This window comes from Drosophila kikkawai, chromosome 2R (assembly GCF_030179895.1).
Source record: "Drosophila kikkawai strain 14028-0561.14 chromosome 2R, DkikHiC1v2, whole genome shotgun sequence".
NCBI lineage: Eukaryota > Metazoa > Arthropoda > Insecta > Diptera > Drosophilidae > Drosophila > Drosophila kikkawai.
In genome coordinates, this window is record NC_091729.1 from 22,995,642 (window position 1) to 23,023,351 (window position 27,710).

The 27,710-nt window shown below is 42.6% G+C and overlaps 4 protein-coding genes across 9 annotated transcripts in view; 3 read left to right on the forward strand and 1 right to left on the reverse strand.

Moving 5' to 3' along the window:
- mspo (M-spondin) overlaps window positions 1-24,088 on the forward strand; it is a 46,260-nt gene extending 22,172 nt beyond the window's left edge. For both annotated transcript variants that reach the window (XM_017169354.3, XM_017169355.3), the window contains 5 exons: window positions 9,916-10,295; window positions 11,137-11,358; window positions 15,624-15,889; window positions 22,848-23,267; window positions 23,339-24,088. In XM_017169354.3, coding sequence (XP_017024843.1) covers window positions 9,916-10,295; window positions 11,137-11,358; window positions 15,624-15,889; window positions 22,848-23,267; window positions 23,339-23,357 — 1,307 coding nt within the window. In that variant the 3' untranslated portion in view covers window positions 23,358-24,088. The remainder of the gene's footprint in view (window positions 1-9,915; window positions 10,296-11,136; window positions 11,359-15,623; window positions 15,890-22,847; window positions 23,268-23,338) is intronic.
- On the forward strand, window positions 17,794-20,816 carry LOC108076467 (cytadherence high molecular weight protein 1). 3 transcript variants are annotated; one of them, XM_070284016.1, is made up of 3 exons: window positions 17,794-19,540; window positions 19,589-20,586; window positions 20,683-20,816. In XM_070284016.1, the coding sequence occupies exons 1-2, from the start codon at window positions 17,807-17,809 to the stop codon at window positions 20,552-20,554; spliced, it is 2,700 nt and encodes an 899-aa protein (XP_070140117.1). In that variant the 5' UTR covers window positions 17,794-17,806; the 3' UTR covers window positions 20,555-20,586; window positions 20,683-20,816. The 3 variants fall into 3 exon arrangements, with proteins under 3 accessions (XP_070140117.1, XP_041632916.2, XP_070140118.1); XM_041776982.2 differs by having other exon boundaries at window positions 17,794-20,586; XM_070284017.1 differs by lacking the exon at window positions 20,683-20,816 and having other exon boundaries at window positions 19,606-19,648.
- Window positions 20,898-21,639, forward strand: LOC108076469 (submaxillary gland androgen-regulated protein 3A). Its single transcript, XM_017169356.3, has one exon. The coding sequence runs from the start codon at window positions 20,900-20,902 to the stop codon at window positions 21,224-21,226; it is 327 nt and encodes a 108-aa protein (XP_017024845.1). The 5' UTR covers window positions 20,898-20,899; the 3' UTR covers window positions 21,227-21,639.
- An 86-nt stretch (window positions 24,089-24,174) lies between the features above and the next one.
- Window positions 24,175-27,403, reverse strand: Targ (Tarag). Of its 3 annotated transcripts, none has more exons than XM_070284557.1 (7): window positions 27,248-27,403; window positions 26,562-27,190; window positions 26,245-26,489; window positions 25,851-26,187; window positions 25,191-25,807; window positions 24,659-25,130; window positions 24,175-24,601 (listed from the first exon to the last, which is right to left on the reverse strand). In XM_070284557.1, exons 1-7 carry the CDS (start codon window positions 27,268-27,270, stop codon window positions 24,288-24,290), a joined length of 2,637 nt encoding a protein of 878 aa, XP_070140658.1. In that variant the 5' UTR covers window positions 27,271-27,403; the 3' UTR covers window positions 24,175-24,287. The 3 variants fall into 3 exon arrangements, with proteins under 3 accessions (XP_070140658.1, XP_017024367.1, XP_070140659.1); XM_017168878.2 differs by having other exon boundaries at window positions 25,191-25,795; window positions 27,248-27,402; XM_070284558.1 differs by lacking the exons at window positions 26,562-27,190; window positions 27,248-27,403 and having other exon boundaries at window positions 26,256-26,381.
- Between the last annotated feature and the right edge of the window lie 307 nt (window positions 27,404-27,710).

The window sequence follows — 27,710 nt, forward strand, 5'->3', positions numbered from 1 at the left end:
TTGGTCCCAAAAATGTGAAATCTAAGGTAACTGCTTGTGTCGACCTGTATCGTCCTTTGGCATGTCTAGCATTCTGTTTGCATTGCCAATGGCTGTTCGGTCTAGTAAATAACAACAAAGTCAGAAATTGCAGCTGTCTGCCAGAGTGCATAAATATGCTAAATATGTAAATATTGCAAGAAAAATGTTGCACATGTAAGTCACGAGTGTGTATGCTACAAGTTTGTTATTCATTTTCAATGCGCCCAACCCACCCCCCTTTTTCATTTCGCTGGCACACCGGGCGTATGCGTAATATTTCATTCACATCGTTGCATTGATAAATATGCAAAGCGGCAAGATATTTTGATTGCAACTCCACCGAGACTTCAATTTAAAAGGCGATCAAGCTGAAATATATTTTTTGAAAATCTTAGATTTATTACATTTTAAAGCTGGAAATATTTAAAGAAAATAAATAATATTATTCTACTAGGCCAGGCACTTAAGACAAGGCTATTGGTAGGCCTTCAAGCAGCTTAATAAAAAATGTAATAAAATATGTCTAACCAGAAATCTGGTCAGAAATATTTTTAGGAAAAATATGAAAAGCACGACGCTTAAGGGAAATTTTCGTAGGTAAACAAAGCTGCTCTGGTGCTTTTGCTATCTTTTTAATTTTTGTTTTCTGCTCCTTTTTATACATATATATTTTTTATGTTTTATTTGTGCGTGTCTCGAGGGCGCAACGTGTAAACAAAAGTTTAGACTTTAGTGCGATAAGCGTCCTGAAGCTGCTCATGTGTGTGTGTGTGTGTGCGTTTCCTTGGCCGTATGTGTACAGACGCTGACAGTTTACATGGCAGCAAAGTTTCAAGAGTTTAGCCAACAAAACTGCCAAAGGAATTACATAAACATTGCGGGGGGAAGGAACAGGAGCAGCAGGAGGAGGAGTATGAAAGGTATATGTGGGCGAAAGGTGCTTCTGCAGGAAGAAAAGCCAGAAAGCAGAAGGCAAAGGCAAGCGGGCGCCTGATTACGAGTTAACAACAACAACAAGAATAACAAAAACTTCAGGTAAAATGTCTGCCTTCAACTTTTGCAACTTTGATTAAAAATTCCACTAATAAACAAACAGGCCAAAGCGGATTCTTTTCTCGCTGCTGCATTCGCTGTTGTTGCTGCTGCTGCTGCATTGTTGTGTCAGTTGTGTAGTTATTGTCATTGCTGAGGGCGCCACCTAGCGATGACAATGTGCAAATACAGCGGGCCTAAGGATCACTGAATGCACTGAGAGAAATATTAAGCTATAAGGCTTCATAAGTATTTAAATATATTTCTAGGAAGAGTTATAGTCTCGCATTCACAGTTTACTATAGGTATAAATATGAATTTAAGAAAATCTTGTAAACCTCATTCACATTATTTTCTAAATAAATATTATAAATATAAAAAAATATATATAAAGTTATAAATAAGCATTTTAATAAATTTATTGCCTCCTTTAGCTTCATAATAATTAAAATTTATAATAAGAAACTTCACTATCCTTTACTATTTTAACTGTAGAATTCAATTAACAATATCCGCTTAATTAATGTAAATATAAGAGCTTTACATAATCTAGAAATCTGAAAATTAAGAAAAATAATAATTTGAAAGCACAATTTTTTTTAAATTTATTAAAAATCTCTTTATACATATTAATTTTCGACCATTTTCCCTATATCCCTTACTTTTTAACCACAAACAATATATTCAACATTATATAAACATAACCATTATATCTCAGATCTCTAACAAAGTCAATTTCTGTCCAAACACACACACAATCTCCATGACCGCCTTACCTTAATATTAAATGGGGATTCATGTGGCTTGTGTAAAAGTTTTGTAAGCTCAATAAACATTGCGTTTACCGACAAAACAAAAATAAAAAAATGTTATTTTATATTTATTTTTTTTTTTTAGTTGCTGTTTGCACTGCACTCCCGTATATGGTTATGCGTTTGTATGGGTGCCGCCATTTTGTTGTGTAAACTTGTTGGCGCGTCCAAAAGTTTTTCAGCCAGCTCCCTCTCTATCCCTTTCTCACACGTAAATCCCCCGCTTCTGCAGCCATTTTGTAAATTTCATGTGCATTATATTTGCAAATTTGCGTTGTTTATTTATGCGCGGCAATGCGCAGAGCACAGCGTACACAACAAACACATAAGGCTAACACACACCCACAGCAGCAGCACACACAGCAAACACACACACATGGCATACTCAGCTCAGGGAGCGTTATTTGCTCGTTTGTGGTTGTGCATAATGCACGAGTATTTTGTTGAACTTTGCACTTTAATTGCAATTGCATTTTAAGCTGGAACAATACCCAAATTGTTTTATATGTACCCCGCACAGAGTGTGTGTGTGTGTGTAATGTGCCCCCTAAATATATTTATTAATTAAATAAAGTTGCTAATTAACGTACAGCGTCAGCGCCATGATATCCCCCACGTTTTCATTTCCATTTCCCAGCATTTCCCTCCCCCCAAATTGCATGTTTCATGGGGAAAGCTTAGCGTTTGACTTATTGATTGGCCATGGCACGTTCCCAAAGTTGGATCGTTTTGGTTTTAGCTTGTTTTGGCTTTGTCCAAGGATTCTAGTGCTAATTAATTTTCACTTTGTCGCAATGCGAGCCATGGAAGAGTGCAAAAGGGTCGGATCAAGTGGGATCAGATGCCGGAGGGTGGGGAGTGTTTGCCATTTTCATCGATTGGCAGAAACAGCATTTGTGCGGTTGCAATTCGCATCGGTATATACATTTTCCCGTTGGCTTAATTAATTAACTTTTTTATGCACACAAACAGCCAGAGTGGATTGCATGGTGGAAATGAGCAGCTTTCGTTTTCAGCTTTTCCCTTTTTACTTGACTTTTCAACAACTACATTAATTATTGTAAAAAAATGCAATGGCATTATTGTTTTCTATGATTGATAATTCAATTAAATTTAGATATTGAAACTAGACAAATTAAATGGCTTTGTTTATATATCAAACAAGTAATTTTTAATCTATAAATAATGAAAATCAAAACATTTGTATATATTTACAAGTCTAACTAATTGATTAAGAATTAATTAATTTCTGAAAATGAAATCAAACACTTTCTTATTTTATTTAAATATTTATTGGTGAGCTTTGCTGACTTGATTCCCTTGAAACGAATTCCTGCCGTATTTTATTTCTATTTACTTGGCCGTAGCAACCAACCAATTCTTTAATTCCATTTCCTTTTCGAATCTCTTTTCCTGGGAATTTGACGCTTGTACATGTACGTATTTGTTTTACAATTTTGTTCAATTATTTTAATGCAACAAATGTGTTGACGACAACAGAAATTTCCAGTTAAATGTGGAAGCGTGTTTCAGGGGATTTCAAGTGCCTGTACGCTGCGCGTCCCATTTCGGTTTGTTTTTATGACTTTTGCTTATTTTTCTTAGCCGCTTTACGAGCCAAGAGACTCGGGAATTGTGTCAGTGGCAGAGTGGAGATGGGAAATGGGAAATGACTGGGTGGCATGAGTGACAGCGGCGGCAATGTCGCTGACTTGCCGCAAGAAATCAATCAAAAACTGTGGCAAGTATAAAAGAATGGAAGCGCTGGCATAACAAAAGGCTCGGCACACGCGATGCTCATCAATTTGTGTGTCGTTTGGCGAGAGTCCTTGCTGGTGTGTGCAGTGTGTGTGTGTGTGTATATGAAGGATGTGCTTGGTCCTGGTCCTGTTTTAGCGTGGGTAATGTCTGGCTTTTGTGTTTGCTTAGTGCAGTGCAAACAAAGGACAATGCATTCAGTCCACTATCATTGGGCTGCTTTCCCTTCGTGATTCGTCCTTCGTCCTTCCTGCCACTGCAGTCTAACATGACTGACACACTTTTCATGCTACAATAAGCCATTATAATGAATGTAGCCCGAAAGTAAGCCAAAAACCCAACATACATTCCATTTCAGTTCCAGCCGGAGGAGGCAACAGGAAACAGGCAACAGGAAAAAAACATTTAGAAATTGTGCAGGGATTGGAGGGATACAAAAAAATGTATGCCCTTAGGTGTTGAATTCGGGGACTTGTGTGAGGTGTGTATATGCTCTCCAACCAGCAGTCTAAATAGACATTAAGGATATCAGTGAAAATCAATACTTACCCAGGACATTTTGAACCGAAAACTTGGTTTTTGCTAAGGCCCACAGACATTTGCCAAGGCAATTCATTAGTCAACACTGATAGAAATCTGTTGAAACAACAAACAAGTTGACAAATTTCTTGCCCAGAAGAGATAGATTTATTTATTTTGTAGCCAAGGATAATGTGTTTTATAAGTATAGACAAATTTTATGTAAATAAGACAACATGTTAACAAATTTAACTTAACTTAACTTTCAAGAAATTAGTTTCTAAAAGCAAAAAAAAATCCCAAATAATTGGCACACTCATTTGGCACAGTGAGACATACATAAGTCATAAAGAACAGGCGGTCCAGGACAAATGACAGATGGAGTAGACAGATAAATAGGAGAGAGCCTGGCGGCGCAAGGACCTACAGCTAACTAGGCTAAGCAACCCTCATTTGTCACATGATTTTATAAACTGTTGTTGCTCGCCTCGGCCATTGTTAGTGCTTCGGTGCTCTTTAGACGGGCAAACAGGCATCTTGTTAGCTTGTTATGTTTTTGGTCAATTTCGTTTGTAATCCCCTCTGAGCCTCACACAAACATCAGAGCATCAGAGCAAGCTCATTGTGAGGGCGTCAATAGGAGAGGGCCAAGATGTTGAGGACAAAAAGCAAAGGAAAATGGGGCCGAGTGACAAGTCTAATGCCTGCTTGTTTGTTTGCCAACATAATTGGCCAGCTGATGGCTTCTGGCCCAGGCACATCTTGGCCTAATCCCGACATGTAGCTGCACGCATTAATTAACAGAGATAAAGCCGAGAGAGGCAGCCACAGGATGCAACTAAAAATCCTTCAACCCTGCAGCCATTAAACTTAAAAGAGCAACCCAAAACGCTGACAATGAAACGAAACACTGGGAGAAAAATGAAGTTAAATTAAATATATATATATTAATATACAAAATAACTTTAAAAATACTCAACTAATTTTAGCTTAAATTTGAGACTAAAATATTAAAAACTACTTTAATTTATAATTTACTATTTAAATTTAATTCATAAAATCAAGTCAGTAGTATCTACACCAAATCACATTATTCTCTTCCATATGCGTAGCACCTAAGCCTGGTGGCTTCCAAGATTTGATATTCTCTGCGTGTCTGTTGCGGTTGCTCCAAGCACAAAAGTGGGTTGAGCTGGGAGGCAGGGACTTGGTTGGGTCTTGGGGAAGTGCCTGGCAATCTCCCACGTACTCGGTGTTGATGCCTTAGTGCCTTAGCGAAATCTAGGTTACCACATCACAGGCAACGTCAAGTCAAGTTGACATTTTATCGGGCGTCGTGACTGCAAGTTGCTTTGGCAAATATGACAGAAATTACTATTAACAGGCAGTGGCAGTCGCAGTCGCAGTTGGAGTTGGAGTCGCAGTTGCATCTGCAGACGCAGTCGTAGTCGCTCATTCCACTTCCTTGGGTTTATTGGGCGCATGGAAATGGCAGCATTCTGCATCCAGCATATGCGGCGTATGCGTAATGTCACTCTAGGTGCTGGTGGTGGTGGCTTCATTTGTGGATGTGTCTTAAGGCAGCTCACAGTTCACTCCCTGACATGTGACATTGTCAGAGATTTGGAGACTTGCTCTCTCCCGCCCAGGCCTTAAATTTTAGATTTACGTGTGTGCCAGCAGAAATTAGGTTTAAATGCAAATATTTATTTAGCATGAAATGATATTCGCATGTGCACAGAGCAATGATTATAATACAGGCAAAGGCACACACAAATTACGTATACGCCAGGTGTGCGCTTCTATTATATTTCGCTCCTCACACCGGGATTTTTTGGGCTGTAATGTATTTATAGCGTGTCTGTCGGCATTTCAGGCAGTGCCATTTGCTATTTGCCTGGACTGACAAGCCAATTAAATTTGACATACATAATTAAGTGAGAGAGCTGCGTGCATAGAAAGGCAAATATAACAACGGTGGGGACATCGCTGGGGCGAGGGAAAAATGAATTTTTAATTAGCGGCCTGCTCAATAGATTTGCGGGAGATTGATACTGCGTTTGATATATATATCGAGCTAATTGCAATAGCAAATGAGTATGTGGTTAGAGAGCATATTAATCAAGGCAACTCCACCTCTGGCGGGCCTTCAATTAAAGTTGTTCATCAATCTTAATGGAAATATTAGAGTGAATTATATATGCGAGCTCGTATTAATTGCTTCACTCCAAACAAATATCTATGGATAACATGTGTATATAAATAAATGTGAGTGCTATATTTGCGGAGAACGTTATTCATTTTACCCGAGAGAGAATTAAGCTTTGATGGATTTCTGCTCGGGGATCAACATTTAAGCGTTGGATATACTCATGGCCACACGCATATAGCATTCCATCAAATGGCACACGTGCTGACACACTCATTTCACTCGGTTTTCCGCCAGTGCTACGGGGTTTTCCCAGCCTTTTCCTCACTTGTCGTGTTCAGCTGCTGCGTTAATCCTTCTCCTCCTGGCTTATTTATGTGTACTTTCTTTTTCTTGTATTTATTTTTTCGTGCAAAAGACAATGCCTGTGCCTGCGACTTAATGCCTAGGCTATTAAATTCAAATTTATGGCCTATAATTAAATTTTTTCGTTGCGGAAATCGCAGGAAATTGAGCATCCAGCCAAACGAAAACAAACACAAACAAAACAAACAAAAAAAGGACCAACTCGTAATTCATTTTTCGCAGAGGAAAACCTGACAAAAGTCAATGTGTGTGGAGATAGTGTGTGCTTGGGGGGGGGGGGGGGGGGGGGGGGGAAAAGTGTGTCAGCTGTGCGTCATAAATTGAAAGAAATGTGTGTCACATTGGCTGAATTTATACATTTATTAATACCTGACTCGGTCTCTCTCTCTCTGTCTTACTCTCCTGCTCGAGCATATTTTCTGCCAATTAAAAAGCCATACGCCAGAGGAGGCGAGAGTTTTCTATGAGTCATGGCAGCAGTTGTGTTTTGGCCAGCTGCCAGATTGCACTTTTTAGATATTATGTTTCAATGTTGTTGTTATGACCGAGCAAGGTTGTCCGATTTTCAATTATGATATGGCAAGGCAGAGACAGAGACAGAGGCAGAGACAGTGAGAGCAAACACTGGAAACGCTATACGGGGCGTATGCGCAATGTCTTCTCATTCGAATGCTAACTGAAATTTATGGGGCATACGTGGCCTGCATTTATATTACGTGCCACACACGACGGTCCGTGGCTTGGCAGTAATTTCCGTCAGCTTCGTGGCTGTTTTTGGCTTTTAATGTGCATAATTAAGCATTAATTACGCCCCCGCCATTCATCGCAGTGGCCCAGAAATTGGTATTTTTACAGCGCCATTTATCTGGCCGACCGAATAGCGCCCCGCGGGCACCAGGAGCAGGGACAGCGTTGTGCGGTCGTTTAAGTGGCGGACTGCGGACACTGACCACGGAAGGGAGGTCCCTTATATCGGGAAACCATTTGCACAATTTAAGCATTTAATTGCAAATTTATTATGCTTATTCTGTGGCCCTTTTGTAATTGATTGATCGCCCATGGGTTGCCCTTAATGTGTGGTGCTTATGTTTATGTGAAAGCGAAAGCAGCCGAAGGTGAACAGCTGCATCTTCTGATTTGACCTTTCCTTGCCAGCTTAAAATAGTAGCAATAACGTTTAGTTATAAAGAAAGCCAAACAGAAATGCTTTTACCAAAAATGTTAAAGTAAATTGAAATGCAAGACTGCTCAGTGCTTGCAATCCTCTCATCGATTCCGGGTCCTGTGTATGCACATTTTGTAGTACATAACATGGAAACTCGTTGGGCATAGTTGACACAGTTTCCCAAAATCAATTTATTAGCCAATCTGCTTTCCTACCTGTCCTGCCACCCCTTTGCACCTGTTTGCCAATATGCAACAAAATCTGCTGAAAATCCCCAGAAACTTTTCTGAAACTCTCCGGACGGGACCTTTTTCGGCAACGTTTTTTTCTCTTTTTTTGCCCAAATCCACATTGGACAGCAGCTACGGAACTTGTCAATTACACGGAGTGGCCAGGAAGGTGAAGAAAAGTGTGCCAGCGAAAATAAATAATATTTCATTTGACATAGTTCGTTGGTCTGGGAAAACGCTCAAAGTGACTGGCGGCATTTTTCAAAAGCGCAAACATTGAAAAGACAGAAATATGCTTTGTAGTTTTACTCTTTCATTAGTCACGGCTTCTTGTCAAAGAACTCTGCGCCGTCTTACACTGGCACAAAATACTAGCTAAATTAAAAGCAAGTCCACAGAGAGTGAAGAAAACTAATAAATAAGCTGGCGGCAGCAAAGCGGAAACGAAACGAAAAGAAAAGCGAGGGAAATGAAAAGTGCAAAGAAATATCTTGCAATGAAATGACAGATGAAAGAAGACAAAGCGGCGAAAGTGGCACAAGTGGCATGTTGCAATGTTAATTGAAGACAAATAAGAGTTGAGCGAAGGGTGTGTTGGTGATGGTGTTGGTGTGGCTGTGGCTGTTTGTGTTGGTGTTGGTGTTGAGGTTACTCCATGAGGCCGAGATCCTGAGACCTCCAAAGAGCAGCATGCAAACAAAAAACCGCAGGCCCAACATCAAAGGCCACTGCAGGATGTGCCCTCCTCCACTACGCTCCTCTCCTCTCCGCTCTTCTTCTGTCTGGAGCTGCTGGAAGGGATGGGAATGTCGGTTTTATGGGAGGTTCTGTGGTGGCTAATGGGCGGCATTGGAGCGGGTTGACACTCTTTGAGGGGCAGCGCGAATTGGAGCGAAGCAGTTTTAAATTACTTGCGGCGCGGGAGCAAAGGCAAAGGATAAACATGACCAGGAAGTTGCTGGGTCTTAAAGAAGGATAATAAACTTCAGAAGCTAATCAAATAGATGGAGATTGGCCCTTGGTGGAGATATCAAGTAATCAGAGAGGCTTTACTAAAGGGTAATGCCAAAGGAAGATGAGGATTTTAACTACTTAACCCAGTAAATTCGAATAAGAAATTTAATTTATTAAAAAAGTAACAAACCCAACAATTAAAGAAGTATTTCTACCCACACAAAGATCCTATTCCTCACAAAAAAATAATTCCTTTTAAATATTTTCCCCAGAATATACCCCATTTATTTTACCAAAACCGCATCACAGCTGCCTCCGCGCTCTCGAAACTCTTCAATTATTGTCACTCTTTTACATACGATTAAGTATTCTCGCAATTTCCCATACCGATTTCCCATAGCAACCATTTATTTAACGCCCCAACTCTCGACGAACAATTTTCGCTTTAATTCGACGCCAGCCACTGCGTATACGTAATCTGCCACTTAAGTTGACACCATTGCGAACCGCTGAAAAAGCTCGCACAAAAACAGAAAATCTTCCCTCTGCAATGACAGAGAGTGGGAGACGAGAAGTGACAACGAGCTGCTAAATTGCAAATATTTGCAAATTTTTGCAGCATTTCTTTCTGTTTGGTTTTTAAAGCTCATTAAATTTTAATGACTTGCCACCGATAAGCAGTGTTGGCAGGTCTCTGGCTTAAAAAAATCTAGGAGATATATAAAGCTGAAGAAAAGTAAATAAATTTGTTGCAAATATTATTTAATTATTTTAAGAAAAATATTTATTTAAATTTTTAACAAAATATCTAAATTTTTGCTCTGAAACTCTTAAATTTCGACTGCAAAATAACTCAACTGCCCAACACTGACCACTGATGATCTGGTTTTCCCATTTTCTCGCCTGCAGGTCGCACCCACAATGCCAACTATGCACTGTACCACATCGGACAGCCGGCGACGGCGGCCGTCAAACAGTTTGCGGAGACGGGTCGCTCGGATCTGCTGGACAGCAATGCCGGCGAACAGCAGCAGCAGCAGATGCAGACAGGCAAATCCCCAACTGGCAGCAGCAGCAGCACTGCCACTAGTTCCACCTCCACGTCCCCATCTGGTGGTTCCCCCATTCAGGAGCGGAGTGTGTTCGACGAGTTCAGCATGCCGGCGATTCCATTGGGTGCCGGACGCAGCGAGGCGAAGGTGTTTGTCGACAGCAATCACAGCCTGGTCTCGCTAATGACACGCATTGTTCCCTCGCCGGATTGGTTCATCGGCGTGGATTCGTTCGAGGTGAGAATTGGCCATCAATGCACCACAAAATACAATCCGCAACAGGCGTAGCATAAAACGCAAAGCCCGCAGAAAAACACTGAAAAGAGCAGGTATTTCAAACTGCATAAAGAGCACATGTTCAAAAGGCAGTAGAATTAGGGCGATATGACCACATCAAAGGCTTTGGGAAATTGAGGGAAGCAATGATTGGGGGAATCTTTATAAAGTGTTTGATTTAGTTTCAATTTTCTGGAGAAATTATAACCAAAAATAAGATGTTTCCCTATGAAAAGATAAATGTTTAAGCTTTTACTTTCCAGCTAAAATATAGCTCATGCTCTCGATTAATATTTATAAAATTATTTTTAGTCTCTTTAATAACTTAAAGGAAATAAAAAAGTAAATAGTAAAAGTAAACATCAATTTGTCAAAGGGTTAACTTTTTAGTCCAGCTTATTAATAACCATTTAACAAAAAAACCTATTAAAAAACTGTTTTAATAATGAATTAATTAACAGTTAAAGAATTATTTCCCCCAAGCAAAATGCCTAATTGGTTTTTAATCAATTTAATATCATTTTTGAATTTACTATCCTGTTTAAACTTAATTGTTTGGCTATTGTATAATTTTAATTAACTAGCTCAGTCATGCGTTAATTCGCTTTGAAAAAATTAATTGGTTGTCAGGCAACCCCCCTCGAAAATAATTTCTGCAGTAAATAGTAGATGCTTTAAAGATTATTTTTATATAATTAACAAAAGAAGAATCTTTAAGATTAAAGCAGGTAATTAATTAAATTAGTTGGACCGCCAAAATCTCTCTCTACTTCCTGGCTTAATACCCTCCTTTCGCTTGCAGCTCTGCGTGGGTGGCTCCTGGATCGATACCGTGACCGTTGAGCTGGATCCCTTGGATGCCGGCACGGACAACGGGTTCACCTTTACGGCTCCAAATTGGCCAACAGCACCGCAGGGTGTCATCTATCGGATCACCTCGCGTTATCCTGGCCATCCGGCGGGCAGCTTTTATTATCCGAAGAGCAAGCGCCTGCCGCCCATTGCCACGTTCCAGTTTATCAAGGTGAGTGGAGTAAAGGCAGGCTCCTCAGCCTGCCCAGGAGCAAAACAACAATAGAAAGAAAAAAAAGGTTAAACAAGTTAATTAACAGCAAATTAGCAGTCAAAATGCCTTTCCCGCCACTCGGGGCAACCCTAATGACTTTTTCGAAAAACCAAAAACCGAGAGAAAAAATCCCGAGCGAAAATATCAAAGTGCTAATGAGCCATTAGCATTACAATGGCGTCAACAGCACACATAAACATACCGTGCAAACATGTGTAATGGCTGTGCGTGTTTCGAGTGTGTGTGTGTGCTATGGCATAAGGGTGTGCAAGTGTGCGAGTGTGCGGGTGTGCGTGCGGAGGGGCGTATCGTATCCTGGTGTTAATGCGCTTTATAAATCAGTTGAGTTCGCTACCGGGATCGAGCGTCGAGAAAAAAAGTAAATAAAAAGAAACGCACGGGAAAAACCAAATGGGCAGCGGGCAAAAAAATGTCGGAAATAAGGCTAATTACCTTATAATTATTTGCGTGCTGAATTTCAGCGGGAAATGCAGAAATGTGTTAAGAGGAAATGTAAACAAATTAAAGCCGTTGACAGTCCAGCTTTCAGAAATTAATATTCATTTTTGGTTGGCTTTCAAAGTTACAAATTGAATTAGAAATTATAGATGAAATATAAATGAAAACAAGAAATAAAGATAACTTTGGCCGGCCAAAGTTTGTATACCCTTGCAGGTAACAATTAAAATATATCATAACTAAGCCAAAAATGCATTAATTTCGATTCGGAAAGCAGTTTTGTGTTAGTTTTTATTAATTTCAAAAAACTGCATACCAAATTTAAAATTTTAAGAAATCAAAATTTTTGGCCAGTTTTGCTAATTTTAATAATGATAACCCCTTATCAAATTTCGCAAAAATGGCCAAAAAATCGATTTCTTCCGGACATGTCTAGAAAGATTCCCCTGTTGATGCTGATCAAGAATATATGTGGTTTATGGGGTCGGAAATGATTCCTTGACTTAGAAAAATATTATTTTGTATTATAAAATCGGATTTTTTATATTAAAAAACTTATTGATTTTTTTAAAATTAAAAATATCATAACTCGGCCAAAAGAGCATTAATTTTAAATCGGAAAACTGTTCTGTGCAAGATTTTCTACAGTTAATAAATCTGCATACTTCATTTAAAAATTTTAAAAATTCAATTTTTTATCAAAATCAAACATTTCAATGATGTAACCCCTTATCAAATTTCGCAAAAATGGCAAAAAAATCGATTTCTTCCTGACATATCTAGAAAGATTCCCCTGTTTATGCTGATCAAGAATATATATACTTTATAGGGTCGGAAACGTCTCCTTCACTGCGTTGCAAACTTCTGACTGAAATTATAATACCCTGCAAGGGTATAAAAATTAGCTGAAAATTAATTAATGTGTCAAGAGGAAGGAAAAAAGCAATTAAAATCGTTTGCCAGGAAATTGTATTATGGAATATTATTTAATTTTAAATTGTTATTGAATATAAATATTTGTTACAGCTACTTTATTTAATAAAAGGAAAGATTTACATTTTTACAAAATAATAAAAAGTAACTCCAGACTTAAACATCCTTGTTAATTGAATATCTTTCCTTTGCCCTATGCTTTCACTTACTGTTCCGATTAGAGGTTATACCCAATTGATTGAATTCCCATATTGCCGGCCTAAACCAGAAGGAAACTGTTTCGCATTTCACTTACCTCGCCTTGAGACACGTCCTGCATTATCCTTATATAGGACCCCAGCCGTATTTGCCATTGTTTTCAAGCGCTGCAATAAACATTATTCTGCACTCCTTAATAAATGCCAATCCATTAGGCCTGCCAGACACAAAGGACTCGGGGACAGAGGACGTAAAGGACGTGGCAAGCCATTCCGTACGGCAGTGCAACAAAGAACCCTCGACGGTAGTAAAAACGCCCCAATATAGTACAGAAGGATATATACATATATTCGGGGCAAGGATATGGGGGGGAGTTGGACAACGGCGCAGTAGCAGGAGGAAGGACCAAGGAATTCGAGCATTGTAATTATATTGCTGGACATCCAAGACATCCAGAAAGTGGCGCACTTACGGCTACAATGCCCTGGGTCGCTCATCAAAATTGCTTTTATGTGTGGCCAAAGGAAGCGCACATAAAATTTATGCCTCGGGCTCTCCGTCCATTTTCCCCGACTGCGTCTCCCCCTTAGGGCCAGATGTTTCGACTACGTTTGCATAGTTTATTTGAAAAGAGCACAGAGAGAAATGTTTGCTTAATAATTAATTTGAAACTAAACTTAAATTATAGAAAATTATTAAATAGAGTAGAAAGATAAATATAGAATAATAATAATATTTGAAAAAGTCCTGTACTAGATTTTCTGCTTTTTAATTGTAGTTTCCTTTTTTATAATATTTTTCTCTAACTGTAAAAACAGTTTATTTCTAGAGCTATGTGTGGGCGTGTCAGTCGCCCACTGTACGTGCGGTCATTATTCTTTATTTGTTGGTGGTTGTGGCTGCAGCTCGTATTATTGTAACGCCTTTTTGACACTACTAATTTTAGTTTTATTTTCTAGGCTTTGCAAAGTGGGCGTGTGAAAGCCTCTACTCCTTTGAAGAGTGCTCTTTCTAGGGGTATTTCAGTTAGTCTTGTAACTAGGACTATGCTTTTGTTAATAGAGAGAAATAATTCTTGAATTTCACTTGATTAAATAATCACATTTTTATTTGGCTCTTCGATTTTATCCTTCATTTTGTTTGCCATTAATTAATTATGAAATTCAATTAAATTCCTAGTACTAATTAAGCTTATTTGTTTTAGTTTTCGTCTTTTATTGGTCAGCAGACCGTGTTTGCAGGTCCTTCTGTAAAACTATAGACCCTCAGGGCAAACGAAATTCGTATTTTCGAGACAAATAGTCTGGCATTTTCATTATTGTCGAAGCAGCCGCAACCACCCAAGGCAGAACCGACTTTTGTTTATGGCCAACAGAATGGAAAGTTATTTACTTATATGCTTTATTTTATGGCCAGCACATGTCCCAGGTCCTAGTGTAATTATGTGTTGATTTGCTTCCCCCCTAAATCGAGGTAGTTGGGAGCATTAAATTCTTAAATTTTGTGCGGCCGAGGCCGGATTGCTGGAATATTTGTGTGTCATTTAGTGAATGGTAAAATGGCAAAAGGCACGTAATCTCGGCAGCCAGGAATTCGGGGGGTTTCACTCGCCGTCTGGGGTAATCCACAAGGAATTTCACAGTTTTTCCAACAAGACCCAACCAGGGACCCCCCTCTTGCCGCGTTCTAGCTTTTTGTGTGTGCTGGATTATTGTGTATTTTAATGCCACAAAAGCAACACGCGGCTCTTCTGTATTGTTTTCTTTTTTTTCTTACTTTTTTACGCTTTTTGTTTGTGGTTGTTGGCGCCGCTGTCGACGCATTTGCAGAATGTAGGTACTGCCTTCCACTGGTTCCAAAAAGGTAGACCAAGATAAGCCACCGAAAAAAAAAGAGGGAATGAAAGCAGAGGGGACAACAATAACACTGCGTATTGTGTATAGAAAATGACAGCGGCCCAAACAAATAAATTAAAATGCGCGACAGCGCACCAAACAAAGTTTTCCACACCCTCGAAATGTCTGCGAAAATGAGGTATATCGTTTGGGAAGAAGGTCGGAAGAAGTAGAGTGTTTTTGGGGGAAAACTTTCAAGTTTTTCAGAAAGAAGCGTCGTGCTTGAAATACTCTAAATGAAAGTTCTGTTTTAATCTGAATTTCGATATAAAAAAACTTAAGTCTTTCACCTTCTAAATCTGACTTAGTTTTCTATATATTTTTCAAGTAGATCCTTGATTTTTATAATGTACCATTTCCGAGGGGCACATTTTCCTGGAATTCCCTTGTGTCTAAACCAAAATCCTGCCGGATTTTCAGGACCCTCTCGTCCCATTGGCATTCCTGGCCATTCCTTGCCACTCCTGCTGCACCCCTGTGGCAGTGTCAATATTTGCCACAAATTGAAATTAGCAGCGCGTTAAGAGCACCTGTACACCGGGTCCCAGTCCCAAGTCCCCATTCGCGGTCCTTGGCTGCCATGTCCTGCTACCTCTCCTGGCATTTGGCATCACGCATCCCGCTTACAGTGTTGCCAATGCCGGGCACATAATCCCCGTAAATTAATATGCTGCACATGTGTCTGGACCTGGGGACTAACATTCCTTCTCATTCCCCCTCTCCGCCGTGTCCTTTCAGCTGAAGGAGTACGAGCTGAGCGAGGTGTTCAACATTGCCGAGGACGATCGCAAGTACGAAACGGTCCAGACCCAGACACACCTGGATGCGGAGCACAACCACGTCGAGATGAACAACGAGCTCTCCGCCAGCATCGAGCGGGAGCGGCAAACGGAGCAGCAACAGTCGCAGCAACAGCAGCAACAGCACCAGCAGCAGCAACAGTTGCAGCAATATGACGAGAGGCAGCGCATTCGCTCCCAGCTGTTGGCCAAAATGAATCCCATGTAAGTGCCATAAATGTGACTAAAGTTATAAGTTTGTTGAGCTGAACTAGGGGTAAGATGGGGGAAATAATTGGTCAATGAAAAATATTAGAATTTAAGTTTAGGAATTGTTTAATAAAAACTTCCCTTGAACGTTTATATAATTTTATATTTTTATTTCGATTTGAAATATATATAATCGCAATCATTCGCTGTTTGACTTCCCAAAATATGGTTCTGTTTCTAAGCATGAGAGTCTGTCAGCCTGAGAAACAAAGATAAGAAATTAGTCATATGTTTTTTTATATATCAAACATTCATTAATGATTTCTTACTTAGCTCTGTTTTATAGCTAATAAAGCATTCTTAATGAAATTTGTACAATAATTTCCAGTTCATTTCTATCTTATTGTTAATATTAAAAAAATAACTTTAATTTATCAGATTTAAGCTCTTTTTTCTTGAGTTAGTTACAAACAGCCAGTTCAGGGCTCCACAGCCTTGAATTTCCGGAATAATATTACAATGTCAGTGTGTTAAGCACACCATAAACAAACGGGTACAAAAAAACGTTATCTTTTTTTTATCAATGGACAAAAACAAATGATTAATCAAAAGATATTGTCGGGTGGGCCCCAGTGTAACAACATATTTATTCTCTGTTAGAACTATTATCCAAAGTATTTACTAAGCAAGCGTTGACATTAAACGCGTAACCGGCTTAAGTTTAAGTTTCAGGCCAAGACTAAACTTTAAATGCCACATTGCGTATACGTAATCTGTTCTGGAGTGCAGAAAGAGCCTCAATTGGCCCTATTTAACATATGCGCAAAGTGCTTTCCCCTAACTCAAGACCAACTACTTTCAACACTCTGGGATATATGTTCATGCTAGGATATTCGCATTCACATATTTAAAGCGACGTGCCAAGCCCCGAGCTGTTGGAAAAACAACGAGCAACGAGTGGGTGGAAAGAAAACAGCTTTTCTGGCACACTCCAAAGGCGCATTACACCACTTTCTGAGGAGGAGGACGAGCAGCAGCCCTGCTGGCACGTACCTGGGTAATGCTGCATCTTTAAAAAGCCGCCCCAGAAAACTCGGCGAGAGGCGAACTACAAACTAATCCCTGCTAACAGTTCCAGTCTTATCCAGCATCCAGCACTGAGCCCGGGCTCCACTGTTTCCCTTCCGGCCCGCTCTGGTCTATTTTTGTGCCACTTTTGGCCGAGTGGATTTTGGCACCATTGGCACTGGTAACCTGCATATTTAATGACAATCACGGGACGTGTTCGAGTGCCAAGAGCGAGCCTCTCCTGGCACTTTGACAGGGGCGGAAACAAAGGCGAGGCCAAAGGAAGGCGGCAACCGTGATAAGTCTGCCAAATACCAAACTCGCATGCGGACCAGTTCTGTAGTAATTACTATCTTATCGATGGATCCGCCACCGTCGTCGTCGATGTCGTCGCGGGTGGCCTATAAAACTGGAGGAATGGCCGGCCATCGAGTGTAATCAGACGAAGAGTTAAGTGCCAGCAACATGTCCGGAATCCCGCCAGCCACTTTCACGGTAATCGCCGGAGCAGCCAACCACAATCAGCGACGTCAACGGCAGACGAAAAATTCCGCAAACTCAATTAACAGTAAGGAAAATGGAAAAGCCAGTCGAAAATGTTATGGTCAAAGCATAAGCCTAAACAATTTTTTTTTTAGAGACCGAAAACCAACAGCAAAAAGCACAAGAAGAGCAACAACAACAGCAGCCGTCGGGGTCGAAGACAAATAGTTGCCACATTGCTTAGATATAGATATAGTAACTATCTTATCTGTAACCAAGGATTTAACGCATGAAAATATATTTCCAATGACATAAACATCGAGTATAAATGGGCCGAACAAAGCATTTTAGGTTTCAGTTATGGTTAACGAACGAGACAAAATGAAGACGACCATCGTGGAGGAGCGAAGTGTTAACGAAACGATAGAAACGATAGCCACCAGTAGTGGCACGATCCAGGAGACCATCGAGGTGGTCAACATCAACGAGGGATCCCCGGCACCAAAGCAACGGCATCATCACCATCACCATCGGCACCATCATCATCACCAGCGGCAGGAGAATGTTGAAGTTGTGGAAACGGAGGAGGTGATTGTTTTGGACACAGAACCAAAGCCTCGGAGCAAGCATCATCATCATCATCATCACAAGCAAAAGGCATCGCCGCCGCCCCCTCTGCCAGAGACCTCTCCGCCATTCCTCACGCCCACCGACGAGGAGGACGAAGTGGATTTTAATGTGGTCTGGAAACCCCAAGCCTTTTGGACCCAGCCCTCGCCCAATCCCTCCACGGACTTGGATCTCTCGGTGGAGAAGGAAGCCGAGGAGATTTTGGACACCACTTCAGCTTCCGACGAATTCACAACTGTTGTCTGGCAAACGGAGACCAAGGAGACCACAAGGGAATCCCTGAAGCATACAAGAGTGGTGCAGGAGGAAATCATCGTTGACCAAGTGGATCCTCCGGCTTATGCACCGCCACAGCTTAAAGTGCAGACGGGTTTCTTTCCGTCGGGAGCTCAGCAGCCTTCTTCGCTTTCCCCCATCGCTGAAGTGGTGCAAACGGATGTAATTGTGGGATCAGAGGATCCTGCTCCATTCTCTTACATTCCACGGGTGAATCTAGTTCCCACAGAGACCGTTGTGGAGACAGTGACAGTGGTTGCTGCTCCGGCTCCAACTCCAGCTCCAGTTGCAGCTATAGTTCCAGCTCAGATTGAACAGGAACCCGAATTCATTCCGCAGCCGGGATTTGTGGCCAGAATTATAGAAAATATTGAAGTGGCTGCAGCATCCCAGGCCCTACAGGCTCCAGCTCCAGCTCCAAAGGTTTTTTATCCTCGGTCAGGAGGTTTAGTGGAGCCTATGGATGTAGTAGTTGAATCTGTTACGGAAACTATAGACGCAGACTCACCATTTCTACTCCCTACTAATGGTTTCGATTCCGAAGAGGAAACCATTGTGGAAACTGTTGATGTTACGACAGAAGCTGATTCTCCATTCCTGCTGCCTGCCAATGGTTTCGATTCAGAATCCATTGTTGAGAATATAGAAATCACACAACCGGAACCTGTTGTACAAATCCCAGTTCAAAGTGCAGTTCCCAAGGCAGATTTTGTGGAATCGATTGTGGAAAATATTGAAGTTCAAGAAGTGGATCCTCCCTTCCTGCTACCCGTCCAAACTGGATTTAATCCTCAGCCCGGCAATGTGGAATCTATAATAGAGAATATAGAAATCACTACAGAAGTTGAACCACCACTAAGGCCTTTAGGGCAAAGTGAATACTTGCCTCGATCTGGTTTCGTGGAATCAATTGTGGAGACCATTGAAGTTGCACCTGTAGTGGAACCTCCACAGCCAGTTGTTCCGGTTCAATCTGGCTTGGTAGAATCTATTGTAGAAACTATAGAGGTCACAGAAGAAGTGAGTCCTCCAGTTACACCTTCTATTGAAATTGATATCCCTACTAGGGCTGGCTTGGTAGAAACTATTGTGGAAAATATACAAACCACAGAAGAGGATGATCCACCCGTAAGACCACCTCTTCCTATTGGCTTTCCACCTCGATCTGGCTACGTGGAATCCATTGTAGAAGACATAGAAGTAGCTGAAGTAAGTCCTAATATTCCTCCTCCAGTTAAAATTGATATAATTCCCCAGGCGGGCTTTGTTGAAAGTATTGTTGAAAATATCGAAATTGAAAAAGAGCCAGAAATTGTGGAAGAGGTTGAAGTCATCCAAGATCCTCCACTACGATCGGTGGTAACCACTAATATTATGCCCCGCTCTAGTATGGTGCAGGAACTGGTTGTGGAATCGCTAGAGGTTACACCAACGTCATCGCCTCCGCCCGAACAGTTTCCTTTCATCTCCCGAGAGAGTCTTATCGAAGCCGATAACTATGTGGAAGTTGAGGAAGTCAATTCGTACTACACAGCTCAGCAAAGTCCCGAGGTGGAAGTTAAGAGCTTGAGCGAAGCCGAGGCATATGTGGAGATTGTTGAAGTTACACCAATCAATACACCACCACGTAGTCCTTCACTGGAAGAACCTGTCGCGGTGGGTTTTGTACCGCGACCAAGCCTGGCGGAAACGGCAGTGATAGTGGAATCCCTGGATGTTACCCCAACGCCCAGTCCTCCGCCCACTCCTCCACTGAAACTGAGGTTACCGCCACCAAACCAGCCTCAACAGGAGATAATTGTGGAGTCTGTGGATGTTACTCCAACCCCAAGCCCACCACCTGCCAATCCGCAACCAAAGGCAAAGCCACTTAATAGCTTTATCCTAACCGATTTGGTTATAGACGATCCTCCCGTCGTAGAAGTGGTGGAAAGAGAAATTCTGGTGGAGTCCTCTCCGAACGGCAATGTTACGGAAGTCATAGAAATCACGGAGGAGATTGTGGAGCCTCCCACTCCCATTGGCACAGTTTTGGTGGGTGAGATTTCCGAGCAGAGTAACGACAAGTTCGGCAAACGATATTCCCTGAGTGCGGCCTTGACCCAGGAGAATAATCCTCAAAAGCAGCAGGAGCAGCCAACGGAGACGCCCATGCAGAAGAGGGACATAGCAGCAGAGCCACCTAAACGTAAATGTTGCCCTTGCAAATGCACCATTTCCTAGATCCCGAGGTCAGGGGCTTCCCCCAAGGCAAGGCAAGTGAAACCCATGAATCAGAACCATATCACAACCATATCAAATACATTTAATTAAACGAAATCTTATCGCTAACCGGGTGTTTCTCTTATCAGCCTGGAGGTGTAAGCTCCCCCGCTTTCGCCTATCGCATATCTAATCAGCGGAAGAAACAGAAGCCCCCAAAAATAAAAAAAGAATAGAAATCACAGTAATTGATAGTTAATTACCAGCGGCCACTCGAGGCGGCGGCGAAGATAAGAGCTATGGCTGAACCCTAGGAGCCACTCGTCCAGAAAGTGCTGGCCAGTCAGTCGTTAGCCATCGGTCAAGATGCCACCTCCAGGACGTGGCTACGGAGGACCACCTCGCCAGGGTCCAGGAATCGCCTACGGACCACCGCCGCCTCGTGTAAATGTCGGTATCAACATTGGAGGACCACCACGTCCACCTCCCATGGGAGTGGGCATTGGATTTGCTCCTCCGCCCGTAGTGATTGCTCCGCCGCCGCCGCCAGCTGTGATCATTGGAGCCCCGCCACCGCCCGTGGTTGTGGGTCCGCCGCCCATGAGACAGACTGTTGTGGTGGGTGCCCAGCCGCCAGTAGCCACAGTGTATGCCCAACCCTCTGGAGAGGTCTTCTGCTGCACGATTCTCTGATTTTTGATCGAAAATGGAAAACTGTGTATTTGTGTGTTGCTATATAGAATTATGAACTATGTTTGTACGATTTATATTAGTGAAATAAAATAATTTATTCGTGTTACTGTTATGTTAAATAAAATATACTATTATTGGAAAAAGAGGCTAGAATTGAGGAATATTTGAGACGAAATACAACTCTTAATAATATAAATAGAAAAACTTCCTTATGCCTGTCACAACTTTGTTGGTTTGAAAATATAAAGTTATTGCTCTATTTTGTATTTCAATATTAAGTTTATAACTAATAATTGCTGCACCATAATTTAATATTTCCCTGATGATTTTCTCATTTTCCAATAATATTCCCGACAAATATATTAAAGTAATTGAATTGAAAACTATTAAATTTGAAACAATTGTCAGTTTAATTATGCATTGTGAGTCAAACAAATTACTTTATATTAATCCGATTTTGCTGACGCTTTTTGCAATTTGAAAAACAAATTCGCCTCGACTTGATGAGCAATTTCCCCCCATCACATGTCCGAGGGCCCTGAGTCACTTTTCCCCCGGCTGAGCCAGCTGTGTGAAAATGCAAATGAAAATTGCTCGTGAAACAACATTTACTTAATACATTTTGATGTGCTCATCTAACGGTAATTGCCAAGAACATGATCGAAGCAAATTGTCGCTAATAACTTCCACGTTCCCAGGAAGAAAATTCAAGCCTGCTAAAGGTACTCGTCTTTTTCAGACTGAAAATGGAAAAGGAGAAAAAAAAAGAGGAAAAATGCTGTATGTAATTTCAATTTGGGAATTTTCCTCATTATTTTCGTCGGGCCCATGGCGCTTTCGCGTTCCTTCTCTGGGTCTTTCAATATTTTTTGCCAATTTATTTGCCAGTCCTGCTCCAGCTGCCTGCTCCTTCCTTCTGCCTCACTCTCCTTTCGTCAGTGTCTGACTGCGCCTGTTCGTCCTGCTCCGTCTGCCTTTTGATTTTTTATTATTATTTGCGCGATTTTGCAAGCGGCGGAGGCGATGACGGCGGCGGCGGCATGTGTATGCAAATAAACGAAAAACTGCAGGAAACAAAACACGGAAGTTGCCCAGGAAGGAAGGAAGGAAGCCAGGCAGCGCCACAGCCAAACCTCGTGGATCGAGTTCGGGAATGGAATGGGATGGGATGGGACCCGGCTTGGGACTGTGGTTCTACCAGGCTCAGTGTCTGTCAGGCACGAAGGCTGGCAAAAGGCAAATTTAAATTGAAATTTTCCACAGTTGATGTGCTAAAATAACAAACGTGAGCAGGCAACGAACGGCAGGCACACCTTGGCCGGAAAAAAAAGGAAGCCAGGCACACAGGGCGTATGTGTAATATGGCAAAGTTAAGCCACCAAAGCAAATTCAGTAGGAAATTAAATGCCACAAGGAGTTTGGGTCTAACTTTTCCCAACGTAAACCACTTGTAGAATAAAGTTAAAAGGGAAAATAAGTATTATTTAAGTAAATTGATGGTATTTTCATGTATTTTTCTTATAAAATTTAAGTGAAAGATGGGTAATCATAGGCCTCCTAATTAACTTCCAACATTCCTTCAACCAAAGTCACTTAAAAATATTTCTCTCTTCCCTTGCAGCTACAGCTACAACAATAGCCAGCAGCCGGCTCCTGGTCAGGTGGTCAGCGTGGTGCCCAAGAACGACAAGCATGCCATCCTGCAGAGCATTGCCAGCAGCTATCGGCGTGCCACGGATTCCGGCAACAGCCTCAATACCTCCAACCTGACCCAGTCCCAGTCGCAGTCCACAAATGGAGCCGGCGGCGGTGGCCCGTCCTCCCGCCGGAGGAGCTCGTCACAGAGGCGCCGCGACTGCCGGGTGAGCCACTGGTCCGAGTGGACGGCCTGCAGCAAGAGTTGCGGCATTGGCGAGATGCATCGCTACCGCAAGGTGATCAAGCATGGCAAGCGAGGAGGACGACCCTGTCCGGCGCTCCAGCAATCCAAGTGGTGCGGCACCGAGCGCAATTGTCACGGGTCGCAGACCTATTTTAATTGGTAAGTAAGAGGCCATTAATTGATATTCTTTTCCAGAATAAGAAAAGTCATATCCTCCACTTCCATTCCAGGTCCGATTCCGATACATGAACGAACCCCGTGAAGGCGGTGGCGGCCCAGGCGATATAAATATAATTTTAATTTAAGGCGTAAGAATTGCTTTTTCTGTGTGAACAAGAAAGACCAGCCAGGCCATTTTGGGGGACAGTGTGGATCATCCCGCCATGAGATTTTAATTTAAATTTAGATTATCATACGAAATTGATTTTAGAGCAGCCCGCAAATGCAGAGACATCCATGATGATGGCGAGAAGGTGGAATAAATTGAAAACGGCAATGGCTAGATGGGAAGACTACTGACAATATTTAAAACACAAAAAGGATTTAGACAGAGGACAAAAAGAGGATAAAAGCCATTTGTCTTGAACATTTTTTGGGTTTATGCGTTCATCTTGATTTACATTGATCCTTTGGTTGCTTTAGCTCTAAATAATATGTAAAAAATCATCATGATAAAATATGAGAAACGAAGAAAAAAAAAAAACCAAAAACAGAGAAAAGAAATTTGAACAGTAGACACGTACAAAGTTTAGAAAGCAAATCAAAGTGGAGAAGGAAACAGAAGAAAGCGTGAAAATTTGCATACCCAAACAAGGAAAAATGGAAACAAAACCAAAAGTGAAAAACCAAATACAACCACACACGGGAAACTATAAGCGTGGACCCAATGTGTGTAGTTCAGCAACTAAGCTAATATTAGATGTAAACTAAGCTAACTAATAACTTTAAATGGATTGCAATAAAAGTCAACCCCAAAAAGAAACCAAAACTTAAGTTATTCTTTGGATAAACCTATATCTTTACTGTGGGTATATATTAATAGTTCTTTTTCAGCCAACCAAAAAGGTAATATAAAATCATTTATTTCCAATTTTTTAACACTATACAAAAGGTGAAAAGGTAGGAAAATTGTTACATCTCTTGTTAACTAAATCCAAATCTCAAAATAAATACAATTCCTCACTGAACCAGCTCCAATTTTCTTGGCCGTACAGTTTTGCGGCTGCTTTTCCGCTTCCTGTTCAGTTGCCGATAGTGACACTTAACCAACGACGGCAACATAAGCTTCAGCATTCCGGAGCTCATGAGGCACAATCCGGCAAATACGAAGGCCGCCGTGTAATTGAGACTATCGCCCACCAGCCACCCGGCAATTGTTGTGCCGCTAAAGACGCCAATGCCCATGGCCAGAGCTGTGATCCCAAATGCATTGGTGAGCTTGGCCAGGCCCAGATATTTCACGTAAATTATGGCCCGCAGAGTGGCGTAAACAGCTAAATTTAAATTCAAATTACTAAAAAAAAATCCACAGTAAATCAAGGTTTACCCACCTGGTGCCACGCCGTAACAGATCCCGTAGAGCATCTGGAACCACACCAGATCCTGGCCAAAGAAGGCGCTCAAGAAGACAAAGAAGCCACCAAAGACCAAGCCCCCGCCGCATATATTCGTTGTCCAGGTCCGTCGCTTATAGGCCACGAAACCGCAGATGATACGGCAGGTAAAGTTGGTAAATCCAATGGCCGGGGTTATCAAGTTGGCATAGTCCTTGTGAATCTTGGTGCGGGCCTTGGAGTAGACAAAGGGTATGTTGAAGCCCATCGGATAGAGGAATGCGGAGACCACCAGGATCCGGAACTCGAACTGTTTGAAGAGGTGATAGTCAAAGAGACGGGAGAGCATTCTCATGAACTTGCTCTCCACACAGCGTTTCTTTGGGACTCCTCTTTCGATAGATTCAGCCGTAGCTCTTCTATCCTCGCCCTTGTTGATATGCTGAATGCCATAGTTGGCCTGTTGGGTCTGTATTGCCGGGCAGTCATGAAGTTACAACTAATGGATACAATGGAAGTCACTACTTACACTCTTTTCCGATCCCAATAGCTGGATCTCCTTGCCCTCGAGGGTTTCCCTTGAGTGCGGCTTTTCATATTCGGCGGGTCCCGTGTAGAAGAGATCCTCGCGCTCAATGTATGACGTCCGGATAATCATATTGCGCTTCTTTTCGCGACGCACCTGCTCCTTGCGCTCCCGCCGCCTTTTTAGGCACTTTCTGCAGCAAGGGCAGCACTTGCTCTGGTCCTGGTCTGGATCATAAAGGCTAAGCAAGCTTTTGGAACTTGGGGTCTTCTGGGACCCGCGTAAGTAGTAATGCACGTAGAAGTTTCCGTAGTATTCATCCGAACTCGAGTCCAGAATATTCTCCGGCAACATGCCCACCTTGACGGGGCGAACCTCCACGTATGCGATGGTCATCAGCACGACCAACAAGAGTGCGCCCGCCTGCACTCGCAGCATGTTCCGCCAGCCAATGATCGGCACCAGCCAGTTGTTGAGCAGCGAGAATACGCAGGCCCCGGCTCCGACGCCACTGCAAGCGAAGCCATTGGCCACCGGACGATAGCGCTCAAAGTAGCAGGCCACGATCAGCTGCGAGCTGCACCATATCAGGCTCAGGGAGCAGCCACCTGCGGGTTCAACTATTTTTATTTAGCCAAGTAATGTACTCTCGACCCAGCTTACCAATCGCACTGTAGACCAGGATCAGTACGTAGAGGTTTGGGCTGAAGCTGCCGGCGACGACGGCCAGCATGGATAACAAGGCTCCGCTGATGGCCACTGGCCGGAAGGCGAATCGATTGATCAGAATGCTGGCAAAGGATCCGCTCAGGTAGTAGCAGCCAATCTGGACGCTACCCACCAACACCATTTGGGACTTGATGGCATTGAACTCCTGTTCAATTTCCGGCAGGATGCCTCCAATGGACAAGAGGATGCCGTCGACAATCAGCTGGCACAAGAAGCCAATCACCATGATTAACCAGCCATAGCCACCGTCCGGCGGTATCACCATGTAAATCTGCGGACGACACAAGGTCAACGGATCAGCGGTTCATCTGGCAAACCACTGACTTACAAAAACCGTACCCTCGGGCAGATTCCGGTCGCTGACTACCGCGCTAGGTGTCTCTTCGGAGCTCAAAGGTGTATCCGCAAGGTTTGCTATCCGCGGCTCTGCTGTGTAATCGCTTAAGACTTCCGGTGAATCGATGTCCGCCGAGAGTAAAGTATTTCTTTTGAAAGGTAAATCATTATTTTGCCTCTCAAAAGAAACAAGAGACGACTCCTCAGAGTCATCGAAAATCGGGATTAAAGTGGGTCCTACCAAAAAAACATACCAATTACTTAGGTTTAGCTTGAGCAACTATTCCTTGTAATTAGTTTTCCACTTACTCTTCTTGTAATACTTCTGCGTCTTGGTAATAAGTGGCTCCTCCCTATCGTATTCATCCATTTCGCTGAGGCTCACCCCGCCTTGTGAAGGAGCCATCTCTAAGCTCGACTCAGATCTTGACTTAGCGGAGCTTATCAGGCGTGACATCCTCGACCAAAGAGAGCCTGTCCAGCTGGGCTCTGATGAGAATGAAGGCTCTTTTTCATCTGCATCTCGACTAGGCTGGGTAAATTTGGGCTCCAAATAAGGCAACTCAGATATGGGCTCCGTTATATCGGTTCTATATGGGGGATCAGCTTTCTCCTGCGGAGCGTTGACATCGCTTTCCCTGTCTTTAGTTTCCTTCGATGCCTCCACAAGTATGTGGGGAAAGTGTCGTCTAGCAGAGGGACTGCGAATATTGTAAAACAAAACTCTAGTTGGCTCCCCCTGCGTGCTGTGGGTCGACGATGAGGAGCTGCAGCCCGCCTTAGCCACATCAAGCTCCCAAGAAGGCTGCTGGCGGTCAGCAGCCGTCCCATTGTCATTCTCCCGACTTGACAGAGTAGGAATCGCCTCGCGATTTGCATTTGGTTCGTCAGGAGCAGCGGTCTGTTCTTCCTCCGAGGACGTTGCAATGTCGGAATGGCTGGAGGAGGAGACGGACAAGGTAGTTCCACAGAGGGTCGTCGCGGGCTACACTCACCTCCGCCTACGATTCCTGCTCATTTTTCGACTCTGGCACAGCGTTGCCCTGACATCTTTCACAAATCTCTCTCCGTCTCGAACCCAATCCACAGTCCACACACAGTTGCAGGCTACGTGTCTGGCTGCGATATGAGAAATTCCACGGGTATTCCCGGGGATCCGGATACGGACTGTCGCCAGACATTAGCCGCTGCTCCCGGCTGCCAACCAAATCCTGTCACGGCTGCCAGGCACGCGTGTCAGCCAGACTGAGGTGACCCCTCTGCCAGCAGTTGCTCTTACTTCAGCTGTTACTCTTGCCATTGCCATTCGCATTCCGTGAATCCCTCAGTCCGTTACCGAGCTCCCTTCCTCCTCTGCAGTTTATTTTGGGGGGCCAGAACAAAATTGCATCAGTGCAATTTCATTGATTGCAAGTAAATGAAATCATTTGGAAGGGGGAGTGCAGAGCAGTCCATTTC